This window comes from Kryptolebias marmoratus, linkage group LG15 (assembly GCF_001649575.2).
Source record: "Kryptolebias marmoratus isolate JLee-2015 linkage group LG15, ASM164957v2, whole genome shotgun sequence".
Taxonomy (NCBI): domain Eukaryota; kingdom Metazoa; phylum Chordata; class Actinopteri; order Cyprinodontiformes; family Rivulidae; genus Kryptolebias; species Kryptolebias marmoratus.
In genome coordinates, this window is record NC_051444.1 from 23,847,922 (window position 1) to 23,866,496 (window position 18,575).

At 38.4% G+C, this 18,575-nt stretch overlaps 1 protein-coding gene across 2 annotated transcripts in view; it reads left to right on the plus strand.

Annotated features, from left to right (window-relative positions):
* LOC108234790 (zinc finger protein 609) overlaps positions 1–18,575 on the plus strand; it is an 84,319-nt gene that overhangs the window by 28,802 nt on the left and 36,942 nt on the right. For both annotated transcript variants that reach the window (XM_017414250.3, XM_017414251.3), the window contains exon 2: positions 836–1,725. In XM_017414250.3, coding sequence (XP_017269739.1) covers positions 964–1,725 — 762 coding nt within the window. In that variant the 5' untranslated portion in view covers positions 836–963. The remainder of the gene's footprint in view (positions 1–835; positions 1,726–18,575) is intronic.

Sequence of the window (18,575 nt, forward strand, 5' to 3'; positions counted from 1 at the left end):
TTTTGTGTGAATTTTGCTGTAATCAACATCCTCATATCAGCCATGGCTGTTTGTTTTTCCTGATCCTCCTCCCACTCTGAATTTAATAATAAGAGCAATAACACCAGAACTGGCTTTCAGTCATTCTTGGACTCTTATCTCTGTTGGCTGTTTCCAGCATCTGATAAATTGTACATTGTACAGTGTGACACAGGTTACTATCAAGATTTTAGAATGTCAAGTTTGAACAAAGTGGCACAGCATGCACCAGTCTTAAGTGTTTTTTTTATGTCCCAAAACATATAAAACATGATTACCTTTTATACTGAATAAGAAATATTCAACAATATATAACGACAAGGATTTTTCCCCCTCTCTCTGAGACAAATATCAGTTTATTCATGTTTAAACCTCCCGTTAATACAGGATTACTATTGTGCTCTTGAGTTGGAAAGGCACAGCTCCATAAACCATGTGGGGGTGGGGGGTGGGGTGTTATACCGGCTACTTCTTATTTATCAGCAGTGACACTATCAGTGGGGCCTTGTGGAAAGAGAGCCAGTCATTCAGAACAGTGGGGCCACCATGGCTGTCAAAGCAGGATTTAGGCTACATTTCCCACGGTTGCCATGGCAACGGCGGGGAGTGATTATGAAGAGTGGGTTTCGGAGCAGAGCTGTCACACCAGTGGGTATTACCATAGTGGTTTGCACAGCGATCACCAGAGAATTACTGGCTCACAATCAAACGTTTGTTTTACAATGAAACACTGTGTTCTGTGATGGCAGAGATATTTTGATGTTATTTGCTGTCTGAATTATTGGATTAAAATGTCTCTCTTCTTATTTCTTTCTAGGGCAAAATGTGGTTAAATGGGACAGAGACGAGTAGACCGTGAAGATTCTCTAACCCTTGCCTCTGACTCCCAACCGTCTGAGAGGGTGTCGGACCTCACTGAGGCATTCCTGGGCCGTTGGCACTAAAATGTCCCTAAGTGGTGGCACTGCAGGCGGGAAAGGTGTGGACCCTAATGCGGTGGAATCTTACGACAGCGGGGATGAGTGGGATATTGGTGTTGGAAATCTGATCATTGACCTTGACGCTGATTTAGAGAAGGACAAACTTGAGATGTCTGGCACCAAGGACGGCATGGCGGCACCACCCAGTGCAGTGGCAGCACTGCCTGACAACATAAGGTTCGTTAGCCCAGTGTCTGGCTCTCAAGGCAAAGAGAGCAAATCCAAATACAAACGCAGCAAGAACTCTAAAGACAATAGTAGCAAAGCTTCGGCTTCAGCTGGAGATGGGGGTAAAAAAGAACCTACGGGTCGGACTCAAGGGGAGCCAACAGGTGCGGCAGCAAGCGCTGTAGCTGCCGGCAACAATTCCACCTCTGGGAAGAACTTGGAAAAAGGGGGCAAAGCCTCCAGAGGTGTTCTCGGTGGTAAAAAGGAGAAGGAAGGCGCGAGTGGGAAAAGTAAGAAAGATAAAACAGATGGTGCTCCAGTTGTGGCAATTGGTGTCTCTGAGAAGGATGTGTCTCAAGCTCAAGTTTCTTTGGGGAATAGTCGTAATGCATCCTTTGAGAACACACAATCAACAGACTTGGCAGATGCTAATCAAATGGGGAATATTGCACTTGAATCTGTTGGGATAGTACCAACGTTGACCACAAAAACTGAACCAGATGAAGTGGAAAATGGTAATGGTGAATGCAAGACGTTAAAGAAGATAAAAAATGAGAAGGTAAGTGTTTTTTTTTTTTTTTTTCATTTTTAGATTTATTTTTTGATGTTGCTTGGATTAGTTTGGTGTTGTTTTTTTGTACTGATTTGGGACTTTATGCATGTATTATGTATAGATTTGGAGTTATAATTGCATTGGTCGTAAGAAAGAATTTCCTGGTTTTATAGGAGACAGATGGCTAATGGGTATAAATCTGATTCAAATGATTTGCGTATTTCGACACATTCAGTGTTAGAAGAAACAGAATGATAGGATTAGTGTCTTAAAACTATCTTCCTACACTTAAACATGGCTCGTAATGCTAGGATTTCACATTGTGTTTCGCTCTGAACTCCGGTTTGAACAAGTCTTTTAAATGTGCTAACCGCAAAAACATTCACTCCAGTTAGCAGTGATTTTTTTTTTTTAAAGAAGCTTGTGATATGGATCTTTAAAACAGAGCCAGCTTTTATTGATTTTAATTTAATACAATTGGACTCACTGCTTTAGGCTTCTTGACTCCGCACTTATGACGGCCTGTTGCTTTCAGCAGGCACGAAGATGCACTCCATTCCCTAAAGCAATCTGACATGTGATGCATTAAAAGAAGACCTACTGCTGTTTTCGCTTTTATTACCTTACGATGAATAAGGGCACCCTTGACATGTGTGATGGGGAGATCAGCCACAGGAAATGGTCTTCACAGTGGTGATGTTCTTTTTCCCTTCTTGACAAGACGGGCTTTATTCAAATGGACAACTCCTTCTTAATAACTAGTACAAACGATTATCTTTGGTAATTATCTATTAAGTTCTTAGATTATTCACATTACCCAGTAAAAGAATAAATTGCAGACAGGAAGATAACAGATATTGTACAGAGCATTATGCCTGTGGAGTGAATCAAATGTCAAACCTTGTTCCACTGTTTTTTACTTAAACAGTTTGAATGCCGACATTGTCATACAAGAATAATATAAAGATCTGTGTAGCTTTTCACCCACACTTATCTTGTTCACTCAGAGTTGATCTATCACTGTGCCTTTTGTATGCTTCATAGCAGCCTTTTCATGCTCTTGTGGTATAAAAGACAGCAGAGCAGGGAGGTGCTGAGGACTGTTTTTGTCTGTCATCGTGTTCCATTCTTAATCCCACAAGCCTCAGCAATGCCTGGTGGAGCAGTGTGTGGGGGAGGGAGCTGGTGCTCAGCACGCCTTCCTCGTTTTTTTTTCTTTTTTTTCCCTGCTGCTCTGAAAGTGGCATGGGGGATGGGTGGCAAGGAAGCCTGTTTGATTACTTAAATCCAGGACACCCAGTCATGAACACGAGCTGGAGAGCCTCCTTGGGCGGACTGCTATGAAAGGAATTTTAGGAAAGTCTTTGTAATCATTATGTATTTAGAATGAAAGGCTTTTTGAGCAGGAACCGCTAGAACAACAGGCTGCAATGAAATGAAGGGGAGAGGTCAGAATTGCTTTCAAACTGCTAGCTGGTGAAAGGTATCCTTGAAAACATGATGATAGGGATGAGAAAGTGTGTGTGTGTTTGGGGGACATTTATCAAATTTGGCATACAAGCCATTTTTAGATTGGCAACCCCAATAATGGAGGTGTAAAAAGTAAGGCCAATAATAAAGCATTTAACTCTTGTAACCGAATTTATGCTTTCATTCAGCTAAAATGTGTTCCTCAAAGAAAGAGACAAAGCAAGGTCACGAAATAAGAACATATTCAAGCAGGAAGTCAAACTATCAAGACAAATATTTGACACTAAATTACCAGTGTTCAAATTTGATCATAAAATGGCATAAAATGAAAAACAATCGTCAGAACAATTATTCTGAATAGAAAAGCTTCAACTGAAATTACTTGAGTGGTTTTAAATTTTATATTTGCTGCTTCAAGTAGAGCTCTACACAGAGTGTCATTAGCAGTTAGAGAGATAAGCAGTTTCCCAAACTTGAGTGTAGATTCATTGATCTTCAGCGTTTTTTTTAAGGGGAGACATCATCACAAATTCCAGTTTACTCCATAAAGCAGATTAAACCCAGACACTTTCAACATCTTTTTTTGTATCGTTGTGACTCAGAAGACTTTTTGTTCATTCTTTTATCTCTGCACAGGCTTAGAGAGGAAAATACATTTCTATATTATTTCTGTCAGTTTTTTAAATGAGCCTGTTATTTCACATTTGTCCTTAAGGAATGGACAAAATTTCTTCTTCATTAACATGATTTAATATTTTGATTATGTTTGGTGTAAAGACGGCATTTTGGTTTAAGATTTTTTTAAGAGAAACTTATACTATCTTAACTAATATATGCTGTATTATTTAAATTCTTATTCACAGTGCAAGAAAGCAGCCTCTATTTTAAGAATTATTAGCAAGGTCAAAGCAAGGTTAAGGCTTAAAGCAATAAAATCAGCCCTGTTCTGATAATATGTACATTCATTTTATCAAAACAGACTTTTTGACCTTTTCAAATGTTTATCCTCATGGGCAGCATTTCTATTAGTCCGAAAATATGTTCAAATCGTTTTTGTTCACAACCTTTGGCTAATCGCATCATATTTGTTGGTTTGTGAGAACCCTTTCAATGATTTAGGTCCATCAAATATTTAACTTTCACTCACTGAAATTTGGAGGATGTTTGTTTTATAGTTTAGCTCATCTTTACTCAGATCCTACTGTCAGCACTAAATGGATTGCTGCAAACAGAACTCGGTGTTGCATCTATTTAAAAGCTATTTTGTCACATCATGTTTCACCGTATGTTAACTTTGCCCTCGTTTCAATCTTTTATTGGATTACATAAGGTAAAATTAAATTTGTGTGCAACAGTACCAATATTTTGGTTAACTGTGCAATTAATGTTTCAGTAAAATGATAGAGCCTTAGTGTTAGAAAACAGTTTTCATCTTTTTCCAAGTTCTCTGTTAATTAACGGGAAGCTGTGTAATCCAAGCATTAATCAGTATGTGTCTCACCCGCAGCCTTGTTCTCTGTGACGGTGGTGTAATGGCCGTTGCTACATTGTCTGTGTCCTTAGTTAAAGCTCCCCAAAGCATTGGCTCTCAGATGTTGAATAAATCATCTGTACTTCCTTCATACAAGTGCTAACCACCTTGTGAGTGTGTCTCACTCTCCCACCTCTCATTATACAAATCTAGAGGAGTGAGGCTTTGTCAGCTTCCTCGATGTGCCACTGGCCTTGATAAATGGAGCAGCTCTCATGGAAAATTACATTGGTGGTGTTACTTTCAGGACAGGGGAGAGAAAGGAAAAGGCTGCACTTGAATGAAAAAGCACTGCTGGCATTCTGCATCACTGCTGAAGTCCTAGCTCTGGAGGCAGAGGGATCTCATGAGAGCTAGCTTGAGTTCTTTCTCTTTGCTTGTGCCTGACAGACCGTTGCTTTTGTGCTACAGCTCATTCCTTTTAGGTAGTGCCAGGCAGCGAAACAGAGGAGAAGCTGACTTATTTTAGGAAAGGGTGCAAACTACAGTGAGCTCAATTCTAAGTTAGGGCTGCTCGAATATGGGTGAAGAAAAAAAAAATCACAATTTTGGTTTGTATTGACATCACAATTATTTCACACAACTGCTCATTGTTTCCACATAGCATATTATGCACCTAAAGAGCAGTGAATTACATTAAATGAGAAATTTACCATGTTGAACGTCTATTAAAATAACTATTTATTTAAATGATAGCTATTTTTAGAATCATAAACACACCTAAATAAAATTATCACTGTAATGCACTTCCACTATTTTGTAGAGCCCTATGAAATCAGTTTTCTTTTCAAGATTTAATTTTTTATTTTTCCAAATGCTATTTTTCAGGATGCAACCACATCTTTTCATCTAAAAATGTCTGTATTATGTGTTGGATTAATAAAATTCCAACAATATAATCTTGTAGTCACCCAGATCTTTTCTTGCATCTGTTTTTTTTTTTTTTTATTACTGTTGTTTCTCTAGAAGTTTCTAACAGATTTCAGCCATCTCCATATAACTGTCAGTCTTTCTGGCAACACTTATCTTAAGGCTTATATAGAGCTGAAAAGTCTTTAATAATCTTTGGCTAATATGTGTTTTAGTGTGGAAGTGTTTGCTGAAATGATGCTAAAGTTAGCTCACTACCTCTGTTTTGACTGATCATTCGGGTCATCATTCAGTGAATTATGTGTTGACAAAACTTGACATAAAGTTGTTTTCCCAAATCATTACCATTATTTAGATGTTGTTCTGCGATAAACGTTGTGCTTAGTGTTAAATGTTGTCATTTCTGAATTCCTGGAGTAGATCTCTCTGTACTGTGTTTGCTCCAAATCCCCCCATGTCCCATCACACTCAGAGGTCATGCATGTGATGCAGTCAGAAATCCTTCTCAGTCTGATCACGCCCCGTTTTACCCACCTCTATACTCTGTGAAGCAGCACCAAAAACAAAGACAATAGGGAGAAGCTACAGTGCAACCCAGTAAACAAACAGATTTAGCAAAGATTTGGGCATATCTAATGACCTGTTGGACATGATGGTTGAAGTATATAATGACAAATTATAGACTGAACAGGCCGTGTAGCATCTTAAGCATTTAGCAGAGTCTGAACTGCAGTGTTTTTGCAAACATTTGATTAGTTTATGATTAGCATTGTGATGTTGGCTTATCAGCCTCATGACATTATGAAATGACGGTAGAAAAGAAACTACCAAACTAAAATGGATTGCCCGTTTTGTTTGATCACACATGAGATGGTTTGTCAACCTCATGATATATTCTGTATATTTGCTTGAAATGAAATCTGCACAGAAAGTGACTAAACATTTAAAGTTTGCTCCAAAACCTAAAGTGTTCCCCAAACAACTGTGCTTTTATCAAACATGTGCTTCAAGGGGAATTATGCATCTGTATAGTAAAAACAAATTACCTGGGTTAGAAAATTTGTTTGTATGAGCTCATCTGTTCCAAAATGTCCACCTGAATTCTCATTACCTTAAATTTCCTGACAAATCCCACTTTTAAATTCAACCAGGCATCCAAGCTTTGTTTTGCAACCTTTCCCAGCTCAGAAACAGACCCATGTGAGTGTCAGGAAACGTGGTCTATGGTCTGATGTTGTTGAGGATTGAAGCCAGCAGCACACAGTTTATGGGAGCTGCCATGTTGTATTTTTGGGACACGAATCTACGCAAAGTGGATGGAGCCTACTCCACATTCTACCTTTTTTGTTTTAAGCATGAAATAACTAATTACAGCTAAACATGTTAGAAAAAATGAATATTTGAACATGCAACAGCAAGGTCGGAGTAAAGGGAGTCATCATGAATCACCGCCGGACAAAATATCTGAGTTGTATGTTTTACTTTTAAATAGGGGCAAAATCCTGTTTGTTTTTTTGACCCAGTCTGGAATGACCTGTACCACATTTTCAGATCACTAGCTTTTTAGGGTAACCTCATTATTGCTCTCCTCTGTTATTCCTCCTCTACTATAGTTTTCCTTGAGTGTTGGTGTGAGCAAAGTTTGATGCAACACAGGGCTTTTCTCCAGCAAAACGGTGCCAGTGCTGGTTTTAGTGTTTAAACTACAACTTGAATTTCAGACATATCAAGGGAATCAATTCATTTTTAGTTTAATTATACCGCTAATGGACTGCTTCAAGTTGATGTCGGATAGAAGATAAAAATATCTTTAAACATGCAGCACTTAAATTAACACATTCATATTCAGTGTAATAACTAATCCATTCAAATGGTTTCGTTTTGATCACAGCCTGTTTGAAGTTGGGTATTTAAAACCAATAAACAACATTCTCCATATAATCTGTGTTTGAGGCCGCTGCACAGTCAGTTTTATGTAGTCTAGTACTGAATTATGTCCTGCTCTGGTTCATTGCTGCAGTGATTTCTGCGTTGTTGCTTATTTGAAGAATTTACCCTTGGGGAGTCTGCTGCTGCTGCATGAAGAAACTGTTTGACACTAATCTTTTTTTTTTTCACCCCGAAATCTGCCATTAGTTTTTTTTTTTCACATTAATGTAAATTGCTTAAATCTTGTTGGCAAAACAAACCCCCATATATAGAATCAAAAATAGAGAAGTTCATAATTAAAATGTAGGATTTATTTGTTTTTTTACATATTGAACCTGACTCTAAAGTAAATGTGTTTAAATATAATGGAAATAATATTGCCTAATGTTGGTTTGCTTTGTCCTTGTGTGCTAGTCCTGGGAACGTTCCTGTTGGCAGAGTGCGGTGCATACCATTCATACCACACATCTTCAAGGTTCACTGTGCCCTATCCCTCACAGACATGCAAGTGCAAATCAAAACAGCCTGTTAGAATCAGTTTAAATCAAAATGGCTTGTGCCACATGATGGGATCATTTTAAAATACAACTAAGTAGGTATTTTGAAATGTCACAAATCAATGGCATCACATTGTTGAAGTGATTACAGGGGATTGGGTGCCCTTTTTATGCTTATTGCATCTAACAACTTAACAACCTGTCAGTTTACGTGTGTGTGTGTGTTAAAGAAGAATAGAAAGATACTTTATTGATCCCCTGAGGGAAATTGGCTTATCACAGTAGCAGACAAGTTCAAAATTAAAAGCAATAAAAACAACACCCATAGTAATAAAAAAATAAACAAAGAAGTAACTGTTGAATGCAGACTTGATGGTTATAAATAAAGATTTAGATTCATTAGATAAATGGTTGGCGCTGAGATGAAACTTAAATGTGAAATGCTTTGTCTTAAGCTGTCACGAAACTAACACAACTTCTAAAATAATCTGTCAATCTTTTGTTGCAAGTTTTTCATTGTACAACAATAAAAAGGACTATATTGTGAATGTCAGGTCTAAATTTTTAGTGTTTTTTTTTTTAGCATTTGCAGTTAAGTCACGAGAAGTTTAGCTTTTTACAGACGTTTCTAATGCATCACATCTCACTCAACCCCCCTCATCCTGAAAATCTCGGCAGAGCCTTCAACCCCCTCCCCCACCCATTCCCGCTCATCTAGACGGTTTTGCAATGGGCACTGTGTTTGTGTTTTGGAAGTGAGGGAAACGTCTCAGTAAAAGTTGGCAACTATTCAGCGACGGTAAGTTGGCAGACGAACGACATGTTTCTGAAACAACTCTGGGTCTTTCATCTGCAAGTGGTTTGGATTTCACAGGAAGACTTTGAATAAAATGCAGCTTAATTACTGGAACTGGATGGGTTCCTTCATGTGGCGCAATCTCTGCAAGATCTCGGCATTCCCGATTTGGGAAGTTTATAGAAGTCAGCTCATCGCCATCAAAATTATTTCAGACTTTATGAAAGCTACCATTCGCCCGATATTGTTAGAAATGGGAGAAAAGTAACTCATTTAGTCTCTGAGAGAAATCAAGTGGCCGTGGGTGCTTCACAGCTCAGAGACTAATGGAGACAGTTAGCCACGCTAACATGTAACCGTTTAAACAACTATCAGAGTTATTCTTCCTGTCCATAAGAATGAAATTATTGGACTAAAGGATGGAGGATGAACTTGTTGTTTGGTGGGTTGTAGAATAGGTCTGTTGGTATTTAATGCAAGTTGTTTGTTGTGCTTACTGCTGTATTCTGGTTCTCACACCGTCGTCTTATAGTCTGTGGTGAAATGTATTTGGAGCAGTGGTTATTAAACTTTAACATCAGTTATTGTATCAAGCTTTTGTCACAATGTGCTTGTTTTATTTTAAACCTAAGTAGTCTATAATGACTATTTATGTGAGATGGCCTAATCTATGCTATTCTAATCTGGTCATTTAACATGGTTCTGATGTTGTGGGTTTTCTCACATTTGTGTATACTGTGTATATAAGAACACATTTAGTTGGTTTCTATGTGTTTGGTTGTAAGTTTATTTTTGCTCTGATTTGTTGCCACCAAATGGCAACTGATTGCTGTGGGGTGATTATTTGTTCAGAAGCATTCATCTTCCGCACATTTTTACACTTAAACTCTGGCTTTGTTTGACGGACTGCATCTTGATTTTTATTCTGAATCTAGACCACCCAGCCCCAATTCACATCGAGTGCTCCAGTTTCAAACTGTTCATTTTTATGTTCTTAAGTTGACCATTCAATGCTCATTACTAGGATACGTAACATATTGAATTAGTTGAAGAATCTTGTTACCAACATTAGTCCTGTTGCTCAGGTATTTATGTTGACAGCTTCCAAGGCATTCTGTTTGGAAATATGTAATCGCTGAACCAGCTCTGGCTATAGTCATACTGACCTTGGTGAAGCATTAGCTTGATTTGTGCTCTGCCGCTTGGAGGATTGGGTGTGGTTACCACTTTATATGAGGTACAAAGTAAACGTAATTTCAGTGTGAATGCAGCCTGCAATTATAAAACTTTGAGGAAGTTGTGGTTTGAAAAGGTGTGACTTTTCACAGTAGTTTGTGGACCACCTTTTCCAATAAATCTTCTCAACATTCTGATTTTGTTTTCCCCGTTTTACAACATGTTCACTACTGAACCTTTATTGTAAATCTTTTGTCAGATTTGACCTGCTGAGCATCTTTTGGGGGCCAGATCGCTTTCCGGCACTTTGATTCTTGTATTTAAACAATACGCACATGCGCAAACACTTCAGGTTCTTCATTGGGACAGAGGTTACATCCAAAAGGTGAATACATGTACGTTTGTTTGGACTCACAGAGGGGTGGGGTAACTGCTACATGTTGAAAAGAGTGAGCAGCACAAACAGCACTCAGCTATCCGCCATTGCTACTGTTGTTGATCTGCTCACGCAAGCACAGAGAAAATATTGATTGCAGTCGTCCGTAGTTCAAATGTGTTATTTCACACCGATGCTGGGAGTCTCCAAAAAATTCCACTCTGAGACCTGGGTTCAAAAGGTTGTTGTGTACATAAACAGCCGAATCACTGCAAAAATTGTTCCATTGCACTTAAAAACTGTGTCATGTAAACGGGGCCTTAGTTCCAGCCTGGCAGAAAAGGTCTTTTCTGTTTAATACTCTAACAAGCAGTTACAATTTCCATATTGACCTGAGGGAAAGTATTACTTTCTTCAGGAAACATTGTCAATTGTTTAAATCATGTCGAACAAGTTTTTTTTTTTTGTAGGTAAGTAAGGTGGATGTAAACTTTCACATAACATGCTGGGAATATTAATGCAACTTTGTTCCTTTTTGTCAGAAAAGCTTAGTTCTTTAAGGGCAATAGTTATCTGTAAATTCCACTTTTAGGATTATTTTTTGTTGGTCATAAAATGAAAACAAACGCTTATGTTTTTGACAACATTGGTGTGTGCAGTTTTATTTTTTGATCAAGAACGTCGTTATACAGAACTTATGAACGATCTCAAAAGCTTCATTAAAAATTAAAGTGATTTTTTTTTTTTTTTTTTTTTTTTTAGTACAGGACTAAAATTGTTGGGCTACTTTTGCCAAAAGCCAGTACAGATCTGTCAAACAAGACCTCTGTCCCGCTTTGTCTCTCCCTCCCCGTCTTTCTCTGAGCTAAGCTTTCCAGGAGGTGTGCTGTGCGGTGTCTGGATCGGCCTGCTAGCAGGGAGGCGTGTGTGGGGGGAAGGGAGCTAAGGCTTGTACGACTAATTCAGCTCATGAAAGACTTATGCAGCAAGAGCAGCTGTCTTCCATTGTCAGCCTGCAAATTTTCAACGTGCCTCATTTCGCCTCTTAATGCGTGAGTAGCAGGAGAAGCCTGGGAGGGGAGAGCAAGGAGGAAACAAACCAAAATAAGGAGGAAAAAACAAGCGTGGAGAAAGGAAGGCAAATATCCAAACTTTCACAGCACTAGCTCAGCGTCTGCTTGGTTACCTTTTATTTTTGTCTGTTTAAAACTGTGGGGGATGCATTGGTGGTTGGACCACGATCTAATAATAAACTGTAGACCTAGTGTTGCAGTATGTAGACCGATAGAAACGCTTCTTCTGTGGTGAGAAGGGAGAGAGGGCATATGAGGGGTAAAGTTGGGGGGAGGGGGTAAAACCTCGCCTGAGATTAGGAGAGGAGGGAAGGAGGGTGAGCGGTGTTATGAATGGATAGAGTCTTTAACCCCCCCAACACACTGAATAGTTTGTCACAGGCTGCTGCGGCTGTATGTGGAATGAGAGGAGCTGGCTGAGAGCTCTTGGATTCCTGAATCCTTGAGGCATGTGGTCTGATTAGCAGAACAAAACCCACACAGTGGGGAGGAGCAGACGTGGCTTCCCCCCCAACTGGAATTTTCTCCCAGCCGTGGAAGGAGGTGGCTCAAACTTTGTACCGACTTGCTATGGTTGTAAAAGAGTTTGCAGGCTATGTTTGGGGATTTCTCACTTGGCCATGTGAAAAGCAATGTCTTTTAACTCTTTGCTCCTGGGAGTCCATGCCTTTTTAAATTAAACTTTTGGTGTGTGTTAAAGTAATAATTGCTTCTAACAAATGAAGAAAATTGGCTTCGCTATGGAAGTTTCCGTTTAACAAAGAAGTTAACAGCAAGGTATCGTTTGAACAAGAGCGATACAGAGGATTATTTGCTTCTTGCCCTACCCCTTTGTTAGATCAGAGAACAAGTGCCTTTTGTTTGTGTAATTCAACTGGATGCAGTTTTTATTATACATTCTGTGTAAAAGAGTTTAAAGTTAGGTTAGGTTTATTATTTCAAAAAGTAGAAAGAAACTTAAGTATAGCCATTTGGAATATCAAACCGTTCTACTGTAATCCAGATTGGCATTGAGCAGTTTTAAACCTTGACGTTCTCTAAACTAGCAGTTTCTGGGTTTGATATTTTAGTTGTGACATCATGCAAAGCAGGTCTTGGATGAGCACAAGTCCCTTTCTCATAAGAGGTTTGCCCCAACTTAATTTTGAAGCCAGCATGCGGGTACTGTATAGTAGAAGTAACAAAAAAAAAAAAAGCGACTGGGATCTACTCCAAATTTATTTGAATAAAGCCTGTTGGAACTCGCTATAGAGACGAGATGGTTTCATTGCACACATCTACACACCCTCTTCCACTCTGCACTTAGCTAGAATTACCCTGAACGCACCACTCTATGGTTGCATTGGGAACATAAATGTAAACATTTCTGTGCGCATGTTTTGGTTGTTCCAGTACTGGGAACTTGAAATGTGGTTTCATTTTTAAGTCTCCCGTACTCGATTCTATCAGCATAAAAATCTGATAGAGGTGAGCAATCCTGAGTGTAAATCTGAATGAATGATAGATGTTTATTTTTCCGTGAAACTCGATGTGAAGTACGAAGCAAGTGATTTCATTTAAATATCTAAAAAAATGCAGTACTACTTGTATACTGTTTTAAACCCAGATCATTGAAATAAATATGAAGGGAAAAGAAGTTGTTGGTTCTTGTTGCTGTTATTGACTCAGACATAGACAACCGAACGAACGCACATAATGGCAAATCAAATTTCTGATCTGTTAGGTGGAGTTGTTGAGATGTCAGTTGGTGCTTTCAGGCTAAGGAGGTTCTGTCAACAGATCGTCAGTCTAAAATGGTGCATCAGTCAACATTTCAGCGTGGGAAATGACGGTATAAAGTAAAATCATGCATGCATGTGCCCTCCTAGGCATTGTCACGTCAAACTGAGAAGCCAGCTTAGCGAACAAAACTTTTAAATAAATGTCGAATGACTGGCATTCGCGTAATACTGAGGCATAATTCAATTTCATGTGTTGAAATTTAAACGAGTGCCTCTTGGATGGTAAAACGGAATTAAGCAGAATAGATCTCTTCTGGTTTATTTTATGAGAAGTTTGTGTTAGAGGTTTGTGCAAGTGAGAGGGTAAGCCTGCTTCCAAGCTTGGAAGTACAGGTCTGAGATGAAAGGATTTTCTCTTCCTATTCTAATCCACACAGACAGCTAGGCCCTTGTGATTATTCCCGCCCCCTTCTTTCCACTCGTCTCTTTGAATGCCGGGCCTTTCTAATTCACCCTAAAAAGGGTTTCAAAAGGGGATTATTCTCCTGATAGAAATTAAAGGGAGAACACGTCCATCCTTTGGGACCAATGTCAAACATTTATGAGCTGACGGATTGCTTGCACATTGAAGAACTGAATTTGGAACAGCTGCAGCTGGTTTACACTTCTCCGTCTTTTGTGTGTGTCGACCTGCTAACACCAATCTTTTATTATACTTTAAGGTTAATGTTCATTAGAAAGCATTTAAAAAAGATTTTGTGTAAATCTAATTTTCTTATTAGATTCGAAATTAACATTTTATCAGATACCATTCAGGTGTGTAATTAGGCTGATAGTTCTGTAAAAAATACTCATCTCTTTATATTTAGTTGATATTTTAAGTATTTGACTAAGTTCAGATGTCATTAGAGCAATTTCCATTTGTGTGAAAATGTTGGCTTCCAAATTAGCTGGAGAAGTCTTAAATCTGCCAGCTCAACAGTAAAAACTCTATTTTGTTAAATTTGACTTAAATATGTTCTGTGCTATGTATTGCGGAAACAAGTGTTTATATTTATCCAACTTTGAATTGGTGGAGCAAAAGAAAAACCCAAAGAGCAAAAATAAGACTTATTTGAGACAGAAACATGAACTGAAGTGTCTTACCCAGAAAAAAAGATTATCTTTAGAGGCTTCTGTCGATAAAGACCGACCCGGTGACCGCAGCATGCTTTTTCATCACCTCCTGCATGCTCCAGTCTGGAATATTTCATGAAAGTGACAAGCCCTCAGCGTGGACAATCTCCTGTTTGTAACACGTGGCAGCTCTGGATAATGTCCAAACTTGAGGNGGTAACCTTGAAATCCAGCCATATTTTAAATTTATCTGAAACTTTTACACTTGCATGAGAACTACAAGACGATTGTTAACTCATATGCACTTTCCTCTCTAAAATAAACTTTCCCATGCCATTAAAGCCAAACATTAAACATTCTTGATTAATTTTAGTGGAAAAAATGTTTTATTCAGTGCACATTTCTCTTGTTTAGTTTTATTTGCCTTGGAGTTAGCCGTTTGGGAAAGCAAAAATTCTCCGAACATTACACCGAAGCACTTCACAGTAAATATGTCAGAAAATTTAAACTTTTGACAATGAGATAAACAACATTGTGGCGTAGTAACCCAGACCTCAGTCCAACAGCGTAACTCTCCATTACCACGCTTAAATCCTCACCTCCATCTACTGCTGCTCAAGAGAAGGACATAAATAAATACACTTAATGTAATAAGTACACAAACATTTGTGTCTTCCTTTGCTTTCCTGCCAAGTCTGTCCAGACTTGATGACATGTAACTGTTTGACTTTGGCATCAAGGAGTCGGTCTCTGTTGACCTGACATTTTAAATTTATGTAGCTGGCAGAGACTTTTAGACCGGGCCAGACTTGGCCTGTGAAGGAGTGAGAGTATTAAAAATAACATTACAAAAGAAGTTATGATGGAGTACTTGTCAGCAGAATAGCCAATTAAACCTGCTCCGCTCTCCAAAAAACCTGAAATTATATATTTCCCAAACTGAGAATGCTCTTTAGTAAAGGAGAGAAAAAGTGTAGCTCAGAAGTGAACCGCACAATATTGTAAATTAGACGGGGACTATATAAAAAATTTATGGACTAAATACTAAAAAATACTGAATTTGACACCTTGCCTGGGACATTATTATTATTATTATTATTATTACAATGTCAGCCATTTAGTGCTCCAAGAAATCCAGTCATCTTAATGTTCCAACTCATGTTCCAGACTTTTCAACCCTGTATCTTGTAAATTATTTCCCTGCGCATGATTTACAAGTTTAAAAATCCTAAATGTCACAGCTGATAAATTTAGGTTGTCCTTTGTATTTGCCCCTTTCCAAAAAAATTGGCTGTGTGCCAGGGACTTTTATAGTCTCCTGTGTATGAAGGTTTGATTTTTCTCATGCTTCCTCCTTTCCTTAAACAAGAATACCAAATGCATCAAAGTCACCCCTGCCACAGCAGATAGTCCCCTTTATGAATGCTGATATGCTCACTGGAGACTGCACGGGTGTCCTTGAATACAGAAGCGTTGCATTATCTGTTGTGAGTCCCCTGTCGAAACATTGTTCATCGTATTATGCCGGGGCTTTTTTCTCCCCCCCATCCTTGTTCCAGACCCATTTGGTCAGCAGTCTTGTCAATTCTTCTTTATTTAAAACAGTTATGGGAATGGCTGTGATGTGGGGAATACAGCTGGAAATAATAAGGTAACAATAACCGTGCAAAGAGAAAGTATTTGACAATCCGGCTAGATATTGGTCTGGATGCGATTCGCCACCAGCTAACACCATAGTAATTGTTTTTCTTCTTACGGTCAACATCCTCATTCATACCAGAAGGCATTTTACTGTGCCCAGTACTCATAGTTGACTGCCTGACTGGGAGAAAACCAGAACCACCTGAGGGGAGGGGGGAGGGGGGCATTCAGATGCTAGCAGATTGTACAAACCCCATGCTTATGGAGTCTGGTAACTACCCTGAGTGCTTTAAACTTTTATGAGCTTTGATGCATATAGGGGGCTTTAACAAAATATGTAGTTTCATCAAGCAAAAATGTTCAGTCTGCCTCTTTTTTTTCCCACGATGGTGATGCAATTGAGAAATTTGTTTTGCTGATCCATCTAAAACTTGGGCATGGAAATTATTGCAGGTTGTCAAAGGCATATATCAACAATATAGACCAAAGTCTACATGCACAGGCTTTTGGACAGGAAAGACCCACAACCTTATTTCTACAGCACTTTTCTTAAGCCGTTATTGCTTATAAACCATAAAATCCATCTTTGATGACGGTGAACAACATGGTGGGATGTCAGAACAGAAAAACGGTGTTAGACCAAGCCTTACCGAGCACAGAGCCGAGCGGATAGATTGTTTATACCCAGCTTAAAATTACAGCTCTACAGCAGCTAGTTGATTACGAAGTTAAAGAGAAAAAAAGAGTGTATCAGGTATGAGCATGTATCAGACAGGGACGATCAGTCTGTTCATTTAATTTGAAGAAAGGTACAGTTCACTGTAAATGATTTAAATTTTTAGTCAACTGAAAACAATGCTTGATTTTCATTAGAACAGTATAAATGAATTTAAGAGTGCTAACAAGCCAAAAAGATAAAATAATTCTTTAGTTTTAAGTGATTATTGTGTATAGGCTCCTTTTACAGTTACATTTGATAAATGGCTCTGAATTAATAAAACTTAGGTACGTTCTGCTTTATGAATGATTTTATTTTGTGGTTTTATATATGTACACTGCTGAAAATTTGATGACTTTGCAATAATTCATATATTTTCCAGTGGCGGTCTTCCTAATTATAGTTGCCGAGAAACATTATTTTCTAAAGCCCAAAAGCGGGCAGTAATACAAATGTGCAGTTTGTTTCTAATCACGTTACATAGCACTGTTTGTTCTCCAACATTTACCTTTTTTTTTTAAGGTCTCAGATATATTTATATATCTTGTGTTTGTGTAGTTACAGAAAAAGAGGATGCATGAGATGATTAATGAAGGTGAAGTTAAAATGAAAAGGTGTTCTGTTTGTCAGAAAGGACGAGGCATTGCTTAGTCTTTGGCAATATGCTGAGCTTGCAACATTAAAATATATTTTGCACGAGGAGCTTCTTTGTACATCTGGGAAACTAAATTACATTACTCACTCATTTTGTTAACGCATTCTTTGACAAATAAGATGTTTTCCTGTTCAGTTCATTTTTTAAGTTATACTATGATTATGTTTGTAGCTGTGAATATTAATTTAAAGATAGTATTGGGATTTTAGTTAGAGCCAATCTCAAGTATCAGATTGGGGTCCCTATCAAGGCATTTATCTAATGGTAAATGGGTTTAGTAATTGTTATAAAAATGCTAACTCATTCTACTCACATTGCAGAATTTACCACATATACAGATACCTGACATGAACAAGTCACACCATGTTACAGGGCATTTATCTTTGTAGTAGCAGTACATAAAGCAGCCCCCTCCCTGCCTCTCCAGCTTTTCAGGCACTCCGTTTGACATTAGGTCCTCAGGATAAATAAAGATGGAGGTATCATCTGTGTTTATGGATAACAGCTGCAGACGGGGAGGAGGGAGTAAGGGGAACCACAATGACTGCACTGACTGTTTATTTTTATCAGGGCATTAGCAGATTAGGCACTCAAACTAACAAGGTCATCAAACTCCGATGGCTGAAAGCTGCAGACCTCTGTGAAGCGCCTGGCCAAGAGGGAAGATTCAGTGTGATATAGTGGGTTTCACTTTCCTCCTGCTCCCTCGACGTCTCCACAGTCTGACTTTATAAGTGCTTTTAATGATCAGGAGAGGGGTATTATTTTTTTCTGTGATCCATCAAGTTCAATTTCGCAGCTTTGCTGTATTGTGCTGACGTGTTGTAATGCTGTACAAGTATCTTAAAACACTTGAGTGTTTCAATCTGCTTCTGTTATACCAAAGTGCATCAGCTGAGTAGCTTTAAACCTCCCCAAACTGTTTTTACATTGATTCGATGTTTGCTTAAGTAGATTTTATTTCTAGTTCCTAGTTTGGTTTCACTCCAGGAAAAGAAAACCGCTTTTTTTTTTTTTTTTGCTTTAGAAGAGGTTGAACGAGACACTTGAGTTGGTGATTTCTCGCTAACAAAGTGTTTTTGTTTACAAGTTGATGAAAGCATTTGTTGCAAATAAGTTTTAAATTGGATGACAACACAACTAAAGACACATGAAATATTCACTGTGTGCTCAAAACATGTCTGAGGAATTTCTTTTTTTTTTAATTTATGGGTAAGATGACCACTGTTTTCGTCTTCATTTGGACTTTTTATTTCAAGTTGGCAACGTTTACATCTGTTATTCTGT